The 17209-nt window shown below is 43.6% G+C and overlaps 1 protein-coding gene across 1 annotated transcript in view; it reads left to right on the top strand.

Annotated features, from left to right (window-relative positions):
• The window catches only part of LOC308266146 (uncharacterized protein C6orf118), a gene marked incomplete at both ends in the record, with an annotated part of 45425 nt that extends 28543 nt beyond the window's left edge, over positions 1–16882 (top strand). Inside the window, 2 exons of the mRNA XM_080700164.1 lie at positions 16257–16285; positions 16812–16882. Of these exons, the coding sequence (XP_080556290.1) occupies positions 16257–16285; positions 16812–16882 (100 nt within the window). The remainder of the gene's footprint in view (positions 1–16256; positions 16286–16811) is intronic.
• Between the last annotated feature and the right edge of the window lie 327 nt (positions 16883–17209).

Here is a 17209-nt window from a genome sequence, read left to right as displayed (position 1 = left end):
GCTGATGCTGTGACTGTAGGGAGTCTGTCTCACCTAGAAACGATGTGAGTGTGTTCTTGAAGGACTAAGTGGGCCACAGTGTATGGTTGACCAGAGTGTGGGCCATGGAGATCTTACCTTTTGGAAGTGGGGGAAGTCATCTGTGGCAAGTGATTAGTCCAGAGGACAATGGAGCCTCTATGAACCCGGGCCTTGAGCGGGACCTGGCACTGTGGGCACACAGTGGGAATTAGGTAGCAGCCATAGGGCCAGGCCATTGGCTAGTAGAGTCAACTTTTTACTGCAGTGTAACTCCGTCTCTCTACTGTAAATGTTTACCCTGAAGAAATGCATGTGCACATACTGAGGATTCTTTTTCACACTTCTTTTCATTTATGTGTTTATCCATCTGTCAGTGTTCACTGCATAGTTGTGAGAATAGACAAAGGAATCAAGTTGGTGGGCTCTGAGTTGGGTAGGAATTGTTCTGGCAATTAAATCCGTAAACATGAAAAGGCAGTTAGAAGAAATATAACTACCTAGTCAACATGGGTAAATCTCAAAACTCCAATGAAAAAGAAGTGTCAAGAGGATGCATATAGTTGTCAAAAATCTCCCATTCTTTTGGTTCTCAGTTGAGGTTCTTGATGTACAGAAGCTCTTCAGTTTAATGCAATCCCATGTATTGATTCACCTTTTTGTTTCTTGTGCCTTTGGGGCCTTGTTGAGAAAGTGTTTACCTGTGCCTATGTGTTTCAATGTTGGACCTAGGCCCTCTTCAAGGAGCTGCAAATCTCTGATCAGATTTCCAAGTCTTTGATTCATCTTGAATTGACTCTTGTCCAGGGTGAGAAAGTGGAGTCTATTTCTGCTTTTCCGCACATGGTTAACCAGTGTTGTCAACATCATTTGTTAAAGAGGTCCCCCCCCCCAATGTATGTTTTTGGCCCCTTTGTCAAAAATCAATTGGCTGTAAGTGTACAGATTTGTTTCTGAGTCTTTTATTCTTGCCCATTAATGTATGTGTATGTTTTTGTGCCAGCACTATGCTGTTTTTATTATTATTATTATAGCTTTGTAGTATAGTTTGAAGTCAGGTATTGTGATTTCTCCTGAATTGTTCTTGTTGCTGAAAACTACTTAGGCTATTCTGGGCTTTTCATTGTTGTAAATGAATTATACAAACTCAAGAAACTCAAAGATAAGAAAACAACTCAATCAAAAAAGTGGGCAAGTGAGCTAATTAGACAAAAGAAGAAACTCAAATGGTCAAAAAATGTATGAAAGAATGTTTATCATCATTATCAATCACAGAGATGCCAATCAAAACTACCCTGAGATTTCTCCTAACTCCAACTAGAATGGCAATCATTATTAAAACAAACAACAACAAATGCTGGCAAGGATGTAGAGAAGTGGGAACTCTAAAGCATTGTTGGTGGGATTGCAAATTAGTGCCACCACTTTGAAAAACAGTATGGAGGGTCCTCAGAAGAATGAGAACAAATTTACCATTTGATCCAGCAATACCACTTCTGAGTATCTACCCCAAAGAATGGAAACCAAACTACCAAACTAATGCATGCATATCTATGTTCATAGCTGCACAATTCACAATTCCCAAAGTATAGAACCAGCCAAAATGTCCATCAACAGATGAATGGATTACAAAACTATGGAGTACGTATACAACAGAATTTTACTCAGCCATAAAAAACAACAAAATTATGTCATTTACAGGGAAATGGATGGAATTGGAGAACATTATGCTAGGAGGGATTAGTCAGTCACATTAAGTAAAATATTGGTCTCCTTAATATGTGAAAACAAGGGAGAAAAAGGGTCATAGGAGGAACTCTAGATTAGGAAAGAGAAACCAGAGATGAGGAAATAAGGTGACCTAACTGCGGGGATGGGAGGAGAGCAGAGCGAAATTCCCTAATGTACATGATGTACATTCACAAACATATCAAAGCTAAACAGGAGAAGGAGGGAAGGAGGAGAGGATGGGTGGGAATTGAGGAAGGGCAAAATGAGTGATGTGTGCATGTGTGCCTCCACCAGATGTACTCTTGTACTCTATTAAGATGCATGACTACAATGCACCAATAAAAATAAGTAAGTAAACAAGAATAAAAAGAGGATGTATATACATTGAAGTGCCATCAGTCTAAGTATAGACTAAACAAAACATATAGTTCAAAATTAGTCGGTGACTTGCTTATTGACTCTAGATGCTGGTAAGCTATAGGCAAGAGAGGCAGAAGAAAAGAACAGGAGTTGGGCTGACTCTAGTATTTCAGCATCTATACTGTTAAAAATGTTTAATCTGTTTAATACAAGAAAGATCTGAAAATTGGAATCAAATATGCCAAGATTGTGTGTGTGTGTGTGTGTGTGTGTGTGTGTGTGTGTGTGTGAGACTAGGGATTGAACCCAGGGATGTTCTATCTCCAAGCTACACCTTTAACCCTTTTTATTTTTTTGTTTTGAAATAAGGTCTTGCTAGGTTTCTGAAGATGGTTTTAAACCTGCTATCATCTTTACTCAGATTCCCAAGTACTGACTGAGGTTACAGGTATGCGCCACCATGCCCAGCTCTGAGATCTTAATGCATGTTTAATATTAATAATAGATGTGTAGATATATTATCTTCTATACATTGCTGCATAAATATCATGCCACCTAACATTTATTAAGCACTTACCCTGTAAGGCACTTGTCTATGCACCTTACCTATATCAATTCATCTAATTTGTGTGACCATATGACCTCGTGGTAGGTTAAAGTTGCTCTTTTTTATGGATGATAAATAAAACTGCGTATTTAAATATTGCAAAACTTAGACCAGGGGCAGTGGTGCACACCTGTAATCTCAGTACTTGGGAGGCAGAGACAGGAGAATTACAGGCTCAAGGACAACCTAAGAAACTTAGAAAAACCCTGTTTAAAAAAAGTTGCACAATTTAAATCAATTATAGTTTATGAAGTATTAGATGAAGCAATCTCTTGGGGGCTCTGGTGTAAGAGTTCATAAGTTTTCTGAAGGCAGTAAGAAAGAACCTGGAAGGATTCCTGAGTAATATCCATAGGGGAGGAAAGGAAGGTTGGAAAGGCTGGCAAGCCTCGAGTCTTAGGAGCCTTGAAAGTGAAAGGCCGTGATGGGCATGGTGCTCCCAGGCTGGGAGCAGGCCATGATGGGCATGGTGTTCCCAGGCTGGGAGCAGTGTGGACAGTTCAGCAGCTTGATGCCGTCCGTGTCCGGGACTTTGGCCCTTCTAGTAGGTGTGAGTAGTGTCTCCTTGCTTCGGTTTGCAATTCCCTAGTGGAGTCTAAGTCTGCTTCTTTGCCATCCGTGTATCTTCTTTGGTGAGACATCTGTTCAGATATTTTGAAGCTGGGCTTTCATTTTTTATGGTTGAGTTTTAGGAGTTCTTTGGGGAGTAAAAGTTCTTTATCAGGCAAATCTTTTGCTGACATACTTTCCTTAGTCTGTGGCTTGTTTCTTTATTCTCTTGATAGTTGTTCACCTTCAACATAAAATTAAGTCATTTTGAAAATTTTTGACAGATGGATTAGCTAACACTTTCCCCCTGATCTTATATTGCTCTAGTTTGGAAATAAGGAGTTTGTGTGTCCCTGGTGGAGAAGAGTAAAATTTCAGAATATAGATGTTATTTTCTGAGTGTATGTGCATTAGTGTCATAAAAGTAATCCCAGCTCTTTATAGATATTTTGGAAAATAACACTGTAAAAATCAAGAAAGAATATCCCTAATTCTGGACATCCAGAAGCTACTGATGGTTATTTTTAAAATGTTTACCTATTCCTAGCAGGGATTTTTTTTTCTATTTTTTAACATTCTTTCATGAAAAAAATTGGTGTTAAATTATTGTTTAATATTTTCCCATGCCATCACTTGTCAGTAACAAACAACTATTCAACATTATTGATAATCTATATTGTGTAGTACTTTCATAAGAATTAAAATATTACTGATCATATTACATATGCATAATATATACATATTTTGTGTATATGTGTATATATATATATATATATCATAGGACAATGTGCTTGATCACAGTAGATGATTTTAAACCTCTCTTCCCTTCTAATTTTATCCACTTGTGGGTTCCAAAAGCCCTCATTTTACAGATTAAAGACAGAGAAGCAATTGGATTAAAGGATTTGTCCATAGTCTTACAGTAAGTCTAGGGGACGATTTTGAGCAAATTTGAGCGTGTCTGCTGTTTCAGACCATTTATTTGGCATGTTGTCCATCTCTAAGGAGGAGAGAGAGCAGGCGGGATTTTCCAAAAAACAACTAACTAATTTCTTGTTTGGAGCATTTATTGGCACTTGCACATACACAGATATAAAGTAGCCTTGGTTAGAACCTCTATGCTCCCTCCAGCACCTGTGTGGTGGGAAACATAATAAGACCAAAAGCTAGAGGCAATTTAAGGAGTGGAGAAGACACTCAGGGATGAAGTGCTAATAGTTGCACAACAGAGGAGCATCGGCATCAGTGTTTTAGCTGATGTTTAACACAGCGTGCGTATGAAAGGATAATTGCACGTTTAATAATGTTTTATCACAAAGAATAATTTGCCACTAAGTCAAGCATACCAAATTATTACATATTTCTTTCAAAAATATTTGAGTTCATATTTTTCTCTATCAATTCCAATCCATTATATTAATAAAAAATACTGGACAAATAATCAGAATGAGTAAAAAAATAACTTTAATCAAACACCATTTTCTTTTTTGTGAAATATTTTTATAAATTTAGTTAATTTGAACTTGCATTTAGTGAGTTTTTTTAAACTTTATTTCTGACATGACTTCAGAATCTTGAATAAAGTCTATATTAACATGGATTTAGTCTCATAGTCTGATTTACTCTTGGGCCCATTTGTATATGTAAATTTTTAAGAAAGAACATTTTTGCAAGGAAAGCTGTATAATTTTTCATAGTCTTCACTTATTGTAGGAACTTGATCTAAAATTATTACTTTATCACAAGAGTTTGCTCAGCTTTGGTCCTCAGTTCTGTCTTTTGATTATTATGTTTAGATGAACATTATATTTTATGTTTAAATGCCTATACATCCCTTGAATCTCATTATCATGTATATTTCTCAAAAGTGTGTTAATGGTTATTAGTTTGAAAAACTATTTAAGTTAGTCCATGGACATGACATTTATCCCCTAATTTCATCTTGCTAAGTTTCATCCTTGGAGACATTTCCTTATCTTCCTAACATTTGTGACTTAGAGACATGTTCTGTACTGGATTGTGTCTTCCAAAATATTTGGAAGTTTTTACCCCTTGCACCTTGGAGGGTGATCTTGGCAACAGGGTCTTGATAGATGATAAATTAAGATGAAGTTAATAGGTTGTTCCTGGCCCAATGTAACTAATGTCTTTATCGAAAGGGGGCATTTAGACAAATAGCACACAGGGAGATGCTGTGTGAAGGCTAGAGTTGTTCTGCCATGGGCCAGGGAGCCTCCGGATGCTGGGGGCTGGGAAAGCCCACACAGGTCCTTTCCTGGCACCTTCAGAAGGAGTGTGGTCCTGCTGACACCTTAATTTCAGACTCTGGCCTTTCGACCTCTAAAAGCACATATTTCTGACGTGTAAGCCACTCAATCTATGGTGCGTTCTTGCATTGGTTATTGGAATGACAGGGATTTGCACATGTGTGTTTGTTGGCTGAGGGAAGGGATGGATGGAGAGCCATACCTTGACTCCAGGAATGAAGCTCCGACCCTCACCCTAATTATGCCAAAGAACAGGAGGAGCGTGTAGAGCAGGGGCACTGGGTTAGTGAGGGTTCCCCATTGAAAGAGAACACCTACCGTCTGTGCGGGTCTTTCTGTCTCACTTTCTCCCTAGGAATAGGAATAGGTTGACTACAGTCTACTGTCACATGCAGTATGGGCCACAGATCTGCTGTCTGCAAACCACAAGGGGGCTGGTGCTGCAGTCGGAGGATTTCAGTTGGGGTCTGAAGGTCTAAGAACCATACACACTGAAGGCGGGAGAGATGGGTGCAGGCAGGCAGGTGGTGAACTCCAACTTTCGCTGCCCTTCGTTGGATTTGCCCTTAGGTGGACTGAACGGTGCCTGCTGACATCAAGCAAGGTGTTATGGTTAGATGGAGGGCCCCTTGAAGAGCTTATACAATGGTGTTTGGAGTTGGTATGACTGAGTCTTGAGGGTTGTAATCCCAGTAGTGGATCACATTACCATGTGTTACCATTGTAATGGACTTACTCGGTGGTGCCCAGTCGGCCGGCAGGAGGGCCCCTGGATGTGCTGATTTGGGATTATATTTGATTTCCCCTCCCCTGCTCTCTCCCTTGCTTTCATCCTCCATGATGTGAGGAGTGCAGCCATGCCTCCCCTCTTTCCTTTCTGCCACCATGCCCTGAGATCCGTGGCCTCTGGCCTCACATAGACCGAACCTGAAAACATAAGAAAATAAATCTTCTTTAAATTATTTTGTCAGTCTTTTAGATTCTAGCTGCAAGAATTCCTACAAAAAACACAAGGCCACCTGTTTTACTCAGTTCACCAACTCAAATGCTCACCTCTTCCGGAAACACCCCACAGATACGTGGAGAATAACATTTATCCAGCTTTGAGCATCTCAAAGTCCCCTTTAGGTGGCACATAAAATTAACCATCACAGGTGTGCTCTGAGACTCAAAACCAAGGCTATTTTTACACACAAATGGCTGTGACTCTTTACACGTGAATTCAGATCTTTAATTTTTAGTTAAGAAAACCATCTTTGAATCCAAGTTTTATTCAGATTTCCTATTGCCTCCATTTTTAACAATTAATCTTGGATTCTTTTAAAATGCAAATATACTTATAAGTAATTGCATATTTAAGGTCTATTTCAAGGTAATTATTTGCTTCATCGTATTTTCCATTACAAATCCTTTTGCTCCATTGAAAGTAATTCGTTTTTCCTTTACTCTACTAACGTTCTGCTTTAAATACATATGGAACTTAGAGGTCTGGGTGGAAATGATAAATAATGGCAAAATTCTCTTCAGGTAATAGAGCGAAACTGGCCTCTATCGATTTTCCCAGTCTCAAGGATTTTGAACACATATGGAATGGGCTTGTGCCCTTGTAAAACGGATGAGTGTTTCTTATTATTTGCTTCAAGAATGCACCCATGAGCATGCTCTTTCTTGGCACATCACTCTTCACATTTGGAATCTATACACGTGGCTATTGTGTGTGTGTGTGTGTGTGTGTGTGTGTGTGTGTGTGTGCATACACAAGGTTTGGGCATACCTGTTCATGTTTACATTTTCTTAGCAGGTGCAGAATCATGACTTTTGGAGTTAAGATACCTCTCACTGGCACATTATCCAGAAGATTGTAAGGAATCACCTCAGATACCAGATTATTTGATGGGTGTGCACCGGGCATGCAGCAGAAGCTAGGACACGTGGCCTCTCAGTTTCTGCCGTGAGCCTGGCTGAGCCATGGTCCTCGGAGGCACCATGATGTCAACTCACTCTCCTTCCAGGGTTTTTCTGTCCAGTTTCTCAGGGATGACGATGAGGAGAATGAGAATTCATTTTAATGGATGAGAATATCAAGCCTGATTAGGTACTTGATTTGGAAATATAAATAATTACAGTGGCCCTCTTCTAAGGTAGTCTCACACACCCTCCATGGGTGGGCAGTACATGTATATCTATGTTTCACTATTTGTGCTTTCTGTTTAAAATTGTTCTCTGGGGAAATAAAGACAGATGCTATTTATTTCTAGGTAGAAATTATTACCTGATAACACCACAATCTCTTAAAGGTCCCTGTGTGTCTGTGTCCTAATAAGATGTGTTTTTCTCTGTGTGTCTAATTCCAGATTTTCCTCATTTTACAAGAACACTAGTCACTGGATTAGAGGCCACCTCAATGCTGTAAACTCAACTTAATTTGATCATGTCCCTGATGATTCTATATCCAAATGAGGTCACATTCATGGGCCCTGAGAGTCAGGACTCCTCCAGTCCTGGGAATACAGTCATGTGCTGCTGAATAATGAGGATATTCCTTTCTTGAGAGAACATCACAGTGTATTCACACAACCCTGGATGGTCTAGGTCAGTCACTTGACATGGCTCCTGTTGTGATCAGGAGATAGAATAGCCATGAGATGAGGCCAGTGAGGAGTCTGCTGATGTACCTGGGACAAAAATAATGATGAACACACTGAGCAGTGAATCCTCAGCCAGCAGCTGTCATTTGTGACTGATTGAATGTTGCGTGTTGTGCATAATCTCGTGTGCTGTACTGATATATGACTACCAGCACGTCAGGTCTGTTTACACCAGCATCCCTCCAAACACATGATAATGCCTCGTGCTACACTATGATGACAGCACTCTGTTATTAAGTGATAAGAATTTTTCAGCTCCATTATAATTTTATGGGATCAACATTGTCTATGCGGTCCATTGTTGACCAGAATGTCATCGTGTAGTGCATGACTGTCTACTTTGGATAGAGATGAGATTCAATAGACAGCAGGGGTCTCTCCAGGCCCGTATGCCCTGTGCTGGACTGCATCCCTTGATTCTCCGTGTTTAACAGCCCTAGGGATTGAGAGGGAACATCACTCTCTCCGTTGTGCCAGTTCAGCCTTGGTTTTAGCAAATCCTATGTATCTGGGTCTTGGGTGTTTGGTCAGTGGCCGTGGAAGGTTTTGTATGGAAGATTTTCCTTCCAGCCTTCGGTGGCAGAAGACCTCTACTGTGGTGGCTTGGGCCCCGGACCCACGTGTTTCCCCTGCACTTTCCCAGGATAGAGGAATTTTTTTTCACACTTTCCCCAGATGCGATGTATCATCATAAGTGTATTGGTTATGGCTGGGATAACTACTCTGTTAGTAGATTAAGCTTCTTTTTTCAGAGGGAAGGCAAGCCAGGGTTTGCTGTGCCCTTTCTGCAGGAGTGAACCATCAGCTTGCCGGGCTCCACCTCTGCTGAGCATCTTTTCTGGCCTCCACCTGTTCTTGATGGTCTTATAAGAAGAGCCGGGAGTGGGTGTTACCTCCTCTGCTGTCTGTGGCATCCAGAGGTTCTATAGCACCATGCTTGTCTCCCCAGGCCTTTGGGAACTTGTACCACATTTTGATCTATTCCTCTCCTCTGCTGGTGTGGATTTGGTATTATTTCTATTGCACTTTACAGGGAGCCAGAGCTCCATTTTGCCCATCTTAGAGGAGCGCATTTTCCCTTAAGTTCAGCCTACCTACTTGCTCTGTGAGCTTGGATCTTTGTTGGACTAGGAGCACAGTTAAAGTCTAGATGTTATGCCGTCTTTTCTTGTAACTGGGAGGCGAGGGACCCTCTTTGTAGCTTTGTACACGGTAGGTGGAAGATGAAGTCTTTCCTTTCCTCATATTTCCTGTTATGAATCTGTATTTGTGACTTCTCATATATTGCACTGAGTACTTAATTTTGACAAAACAACCGTGTACTGTGGAAAACCTCGCCAGGACTTTTGAGTCACACAAAATCCTCTATCACATCAGGCTTTGCTTCAGATTTCTGTTTCCTTACATATATGCAGCTTGTGGAAAGTAAGTTGCAGGTGTGAGTATACTATGAAGGTCAAGCCTCCTGACCCCTTCCCGTGTGGTGTCACAGCCCGTGGGACTGGGGCAGAGACACCAGCCAGGGTGCAGGGCGTCCCTTGGCTGAGTGGGTGGGGCCACTCTGCTCCTGCTGGCGGTGACTGCCAGGGCCCGAGGCTGGCGGCTGCTGGTGCTGGGATTCCAGCTCACTCTTCTCCATGATTCGATCATGTGTTATCCCCACCCCACCCCCAACTTCCTATCCGACTGACTTCCAATTTCGTGTTTTTATTCTCCTATCTAGTCACTTCAAATAGCTAAAAGTATTTTCTATCTCCTGTTCCATTTACACTTCACATTTTTCACTCAAGAAGCTTTACTTGAAGACATAAAGGTGTCTTTATAGTGAAAGGGTGAAATATTCATCTCCGATCCCACTTTCCATTCAATATTGTGTGTGATATACTTGTGGTTACCTTCTGGAGTGACACAAATGGATGGGATGGTGAACAGGAGTAACACTGTCGGAGGAAATGAAATTTTTTGTTGTATGAAATAGAATGAAAGATGTAGAAAATTGAGTATATAGAGGTGCTGTTGAAATGTTTGTAAACTACCCAAAATATTTCATGGAAGATTCCCTTTAGCTGTTGCTTTGTACTGTTGGAAAGCAATGTTCTTTTTATTAAAATCGGCTTAAGTGTCATGTATTGAGGAGATGCAGCATGGAGACATATGAACTGAACTTACTGCTACTAATTTCATTATGTTAAAATTCAAAAAACTGAGCAGCAATATTGGGTTTTGCCCAGCAACTTTTCTTTGTACTTGGAATTGCACCTAGGGGTTCTACACCTCCAAGCTACACCCTCAGCCCTATTTAATTTTTTTATTTTAAAACAGGGTCTTTCGAAGTTTTTGAGGGCCTTGCTTGAATTGCTGGGGCCAGCATTGAACCTGTGACCTCCTGTCTCGGGCTCCCAAGGATGAAGGTTGTAGGAGTGAGCCATCATGCTTGATGTTCAGTAGCTTATTTTAATATCCATTGATTCTTTACATCTTTTATGTTGTACTACTAATAAAAATACTTTATTAAAAGCTTAAGATTTTTTGATTCCAGAGAAGCATAAGTGTATTTCCGTGGCACTGTTCCAATATTTATCTTTCTGGTTTGGATTTGGACTGTCCCCTAATCACACGCCACAGAGGTGGGGCTTTGAGAAGTGATGGCTCAGGGGCTCACACCTCATTAGGGGATCAATCCATCCGTAGCTGAGCGCACATGTGGGCAATGGGACCCAGCTGGAGAAAGTCGGTCACCAGCTGACCATGAGCCTGATGAAACCAAGAACCCAAAATAAATATTTCCTTCTCTACATTGTTCTTATCAGGTATTTTGGCCCAGTGATTAAAAGCTGACTAACACACTTACTAAACCCTCCTATCTGCTGCACACTTTGATAAATAATTCTTCTTATGTGTGTAAATGATAAGCTCTAAACCAAAGTTATCTTATGTTTTTTATTTCCTTTAATGGAGAAAAGGAATTCTCTTGAAACTCTTTGTTAGGATAAGCAGCCCAGTCACACCAAAGATGGCGGCTCTCCGGCTTCTCTTCCGGATTGTGCTGGCTACCTCATAGCCCGTCAGAGGGGGCCACGGGATACCCAACAACAGTCCCCTGATAACACACTCACTGGGGTATGAGCCACCCAATCATTAAATGCCCTGTACTTTGTACCATCTTCTGCTGTCAGCGGAAACCTCCTCCTATTTTCAAAAAATCCCCAGCTGCCTGATATAAAAGGGAGCTGGGCTGTCTTAATAGAGCTTTTTGGCATCTCCGATGGCTGTCCTTGGTTTTTTTCTGCGCCGGACTTCCACTTTCATTGGTGCTGAAACTCGGGAGAGAGACCCCTCTATCTAGAGGACTCCCTCCTCCTGGCTCTCCCCGACTGGCCATCCTCATCCTCCTTTCTGGGCGCTCGCTCTCTGCATCCACCACCGCCGGCCATCCCGACCACCTGTGTCACTCCGCTCCAGCTGGGTAAGTCCCCCTTAGGCTATCTTGCCTGAGCCTGGCTATAACAGGATATCTGACCGTGATCGTCTGGCTCTACTCTGACGCCAGGCTTGGGGGGAGACTGCACCCCACCACGGCCTTCAAGGCTATGGTGGACTCCCATGCACCCCACCACGGCCTTCAAGGCTATGGTGGACTCCCATGATAGTCTACTGTTTCCTTTAATGGCGGGATAATGGGAAGGAAGAACAGGCCCTATTATTCTCTCCCTTCTCATCCCTTCCCCCTCCTAACACTCTCCATTCTGATACCATCTGAAAATCCTGGCGCTAGGTGTCCCGTGACTTCCAGCTCCAGCCTAGGTGGACTGTTCTCAGGTGATGGCCTGACAACATCTCCAGCCACTCCGACCCTACTGGCCTTCTGGGGACGCCCATGTTGGTCCTTTATTCTTTACTGGTCTGGGACTTACCGTTCTCCCTCCCTCACTCCCCCTCAAACACCGGAACTCTCTGCGCTCTCTCTCTCTCTCTCTCTCTCTCTCTCTCTCTCTCTCCCTCTCTCTCTCATCCTTATCCTCTCTCTCTAATCCTCTCTCTCCGTCTTTCCATAACCTTTCACCATGGGGCCTGTTCTTCCATCCTGGATACTGCCCCTTTAAGGTGTCTACTTAATAATTTAAGCCGTCTCTCTCTTATTCCAGACATTAAACCTAAATTGGCCTCATTACTCTCTGGACAATAACAACCATTGGCCTCCAGAGGGATCCCTTGACCCTCTTCTCCTCCGTGATTTGTTCAATTACTGTGAGCGCTCAAAAGGGTGGAAGGAGATCTACACTCTTACCACTATCTGCGTTCTTCCTGCACTCCCCCCCCCCAGCAAGTTCTGTTAGCCTGCAAACTCACTACAATTCCCTCTAGAAAACCTTCCTCTGATATTCTCCCTGAGTCAGATATTACTGCCTTTGACCCAGCAAATGAACCCCCCCTTATAGGCGTGCGCCTTCAGCACAAGCGTCTCTTTCTCAGCCACCCGCTCTCCCACAAACTTCACCTCCTCCTCCACAGGTCCCTCCAGCGCATTTATCTGTTTCTCAGCCTTCTGCTCTCCCACAAACTCTACCCCCTCCTCCACAAACCTCAACCCTTCTCTGGCAACCTTCACCAACTCGTCTTTACCCCCACCCCCCATTCCTCAGATCCCTCCACAACCAGACTTTAGTCCTCCATTAACAAGATCTCGCGCTCAATCTCATGCTCAACCCTTGTCCACCCCCGTGTCTTCGATCGTGGCTTCTCTCCGTGAGGTGGCTGGGACAGAGGGCATAATCAGAATTCACTTCCCCTTCTCCATGGCAGATTTGTCCCAGATTCACTCCAAGTTAGGCTTCTACATCTCCAACCCTGATATCTATATCAGAGAATTCCATTATGTTACTCAAGCCTACAGCCTCACTTGGCACAATGTCTTTACCTTCCTTTCTTATACCCTCTTTCCTGAGGTGAGGCACCGAGTCTGGAACATGCTCAAACCTATGCTGATCAGGTCCATCAGACTATGTTCAGGCCCCCACTGGGGCCCAGGCCGTCCCGGAACAAGCCCCACGCTGGGACTACCATGCTCCTGCTGGATTTGCTCTGAGAGACCATTTCACCACTTGTATTATTGCAGGCCTACGAGGGGCAGCTCAAAAGGCCATTAATTTTGACAAAATTCAAGAAATTATTCAGGAAAAAACTGAAAGCCCTTCAACATTCCTAGACTGCTTAACCAAAGCAACACAGCAATATACAAACCTGGATCTCGAATCCCCTGAGGGGCGCCAGCTCCTTATGACTTATTTTTTACTCAGAGTTATCCTGACATTCGACTAAAATTAAAAAAATAAATTAGAGCAAGGCCCCCTGACTCCTCAGGCTGAGGTATTGGCTACGGCATTTACAACCTATCAACAGGGATGACAAAAAGCAGCGGCAAAAATTTCAAATGCTTGCACAGGCTCTCCAAGGCTCACCCAGGCTAACCGTGGAGTGCGCTGAGCCCCCACCAGGGGCCTGTTTCAAATGTGGTAAAGAGGAGCATTGGTCAAGAGCATGCCCTAACCCCAGGCCCCCAAAGCTCCATGCCCAAAATGCCACAAAAGAGGTCACTGGGGTTCAAATTGTCCCACTTCCCGAACGGGGATGAGGCCGATGCCCCAGACCTCCTAGGCATGGCTCTTGAAGATTGATGGGGCCCTGGGCCTCCCCTCCTGGCATTTACCATCACAGAGCGGGAGCCTAAGGTCAAGTTGCAGGTAGACAGGCGCCCTATAACCTTCCTGCTAGACACCGGAGCCACCTTCTCAGTCTGACAGCGTCCTGGGGCCCCACCCATCCCTCTAAATCGTCTATTGTTGGGGTAGGAGCAAAAACTCGAATCCCTTTACAGACACCTCCCATAGCATGTATTTTAGAAAATTTCTCCTTTCTTCATCAGTTTTTAGTCAATTCCCAGTGCCCCGTGCCTCTCCTGGGAAGACATTCTCTCCCACCCACAGGCTACTATACCTATTTTCCCTCCTCCCACTACTCAATTCCTCCTTCTTATCGATTCGACTCCCAAATCCCTAGATGCCTCCTCTCTCCAACATCAACAGGAAATCTGGGACATTCGGAGCCGACAGGCGGTTAAATGCTCTCCAATTTACATCACATTGGAAGACCCTTCCCTAGTCAAGCCCAATACCCTCTGTCAACCACTGCCCTGAAAGGATTACAACCCATCATAAAGGGCCTTATAAACAAAGAGTACATCTGACCAACCAATTCCCCATATAATACCCATTCCCTGTACCTTTAGCCGCTGATTCTCAAGACTTCTTCGCCTTCACCTGGACAGACCCTCATACTAGATCTTCCTCACAATACACGTGCACAGTTTGCCTCAGGGCTTCCATGATAGCCCTCACCTTTTTGGACAAACGTTGGCCCAAGATTTAACCCAATTCCATGCTTTATGTTCTAAGTCTGTCCTTCTTCAATATGCAGTCCCTCTTTAGATCAGTCCCATCCAGACACTGTCTTTTTGCTTAATTTCCTCCTGAATATGGATATCAGGACTCACCAGATAAGGCTCAACTATCTCTCCCTTTGGTCACCTATTTAGGTTTCAACATTTCACAGGGGAAAAAACATACCACAGTAGACCGCAAGACACTTATCCAGACTCTCCTGGTCCCCAACACAAAAAATGAAATTCTTTCCTTCCTGGGTCTTGCTGGTTATTTTCGGGCCTGGATTCCCAACTACTCCCTTCTTGCCAAACCCTTATATGAGCTGGCCAAGGGCCCCCTTCATGAGCCCCTGGCCTCCTCCCCTTCACATGCTTTTCATCTCCTATAAAAGGCATTACTCTTAGCCCCAGCTTTACACCTGCCAAACCTAAAACCAACCATTTATTGCATACATACATGAAAGAGGGGGGCAGGGCCTCGGAGTTCTTGGCCAACAGCATGGGCCCACCTTTGCCCCGGTCATATATCTATCCAAACAACTAGATTCCACAGTCAAGGGTTGGACACCTTGTCTTTGTGCCCTGGCAGCAGGCCACCTTCTACAAAAGGAAGCTCACAAACTTACTTTCGGAGCACCCTTAGCCATTTTATCTCCACATCACCTTCAAGACTTGCTGGCCTATAGAGGCCTACAGACTCTACCTCCCTCCAGAATCTTCTCTCTCTTAGTTTCCTTCCTTCAAAATCCCCCCCTCCTTTTGAGGCCTGCCCACCCCTAAATCCTGCCTCCTTGCTACCGGAAGCCACAACTGACCCTCCTTCTCCCATACACAATTGCTGTGAAGTTTTAGAAGCCTTTCTTCCTTGCCCCTCAACCATCTTGGGTGAGGCATTAACAGATCCTGATTTTACTTGGTTCATTGATGGGAGCTCATTCCTTCTGGATGGGATAGGGTGGGCAGGCTATGCCATAGTCTCATCCACCGAGACAAGTGAGGCCCATCCTCTTCCTGTTAATACCACCAACCAACAGGCTGAGTTAATGGCGGCTATCAGAGCCTGTACACTAGCGGCACAAAAAACTCTCACCCTGTACACAGACTCCAAATATGTCTACCATACCTTAGTTTCCCATGCTGCAATTTGGAAGGAACGTGGTCTTCTCAGTTCCAAGGGATCGGCCATTATTAATTCTAAACTGACGGCCAAACTCCTCCCGGCTTCTATCCTCCCACAGCAGTTAGGCATTGTTCACTGCAAGTCTCATCAGACTGACTCATCCCCAATACCGCAGGGAAATTCTAGGGCTGACCAGGCGGCACGGGAGGCGGCCCCAAAAAACTTATCAACCCCTTCCCTTCGTACTGTTATCACACGATGCTGATAACATTCCCTCACCCGCCCATAATAATTCAGACTCCCCCTCTGATTCTGACCATTCCCATTCTGACCCTCTGCAATATCTACATTCCTTATTTCATTCAAACCCACAAAGCCTTGAGATATTCCTGCAGTCCTTCCTCATTCTTATACCTAAAGATAAAGAATTCCTTCATCAGATTATATCCAATTATATCATCTGCCAGAAACAAACCCGACCACTCCCCTTAGACCTCAGGCCTTTCTGGCCCACCAGGCAAGGGGACGTACTCCAGCTGCTGATTGGCAAGTAGATTATACCAATATGCCCAGGGTTAAGAGATTCAAATACCTTCTCGTCTTCGTCAACACTTTCTCGGGATGGATTGAGGCCTTCCCAACCTCCAATAAAAGGGCTTCTACAGTCTCTGATCTGCTAATTTCTCAAATTATCCCCTGCTTTGGCAAGCCTTCCTCTTTAAAATCTGGTAATGGCCCTGAGTTTACTTCCCAAATAACTCAATCTGTAGCCCAAGCTCTATCTCTGCCTTGGCATTTTTCATTGCCCACACCGTCCTCAAGCGTCAGCAAAGGTAGAGCGTTAAAATCGTACCCTCAAAGAAGTCCTCACAAAGCTGTCTCTAGAAACACATTTAGATTGGATAAAATTACTTCCCCTGGCACTTTTACATATTCGGGCCCTACCGAAAAAACCCTCCCTTTTATCACCCTTTGAAATCATGTTCGGCTGTCCCTTAATTCCCCCAGGAATTTCTCCCCGTTCCGACGTCCTTCCTCCACAAATAGCCTTTCCTCTCTTATCCCATTCCAGATCAGAACTTTGGAAATATCAAGACTGGCTACTCCCTGACCCCAAGCGGGTACCCACCATCTCCTCCTTAACCATAGGACAACAGGTCTGCTTTAGCCCCCCGGGAGATAAACCTACCTCACAGCCTAAATGGGATGGCCCAGCTCAGGTTATCCTATGCACTCCGACAGCTGCAAAACTTAATTTGAATGAGAACCAATATACTCCCTGGGTTCATATTTCTAGGCTCAAAGCGGCTCCAGAACATATCCAACCGCCTGCTTCAGCAGCTTCACAAAAGGCACCAAACACCTCAGGACAATAAACCAACTTATATGTCCACTATCTCCCCACATAATCCTCTAAAACTCCAAATATCTCGACTTTGTTTGGATGCTCCCATACCTGAAAATGAATAA

The sequence above is a fragment of the Muscardinus avellanarius genome (genome assembly GCF_963383645.1).
Source record: "Muscardinus avellanarius genome assembly, chromosome: 8".
Classification (NCBI taxonomy): Eukaryota; Metazoa; Chordata; class Mammalia; order Rodentia; family Gliridae; genus Muscardinus; species Muscardinus avellanarius.
The sequence above is the reverse complement of the archived record's forward strand: the minus strand, read 5'-3'. Positions and strand labels throughout refer to the sequence as shown.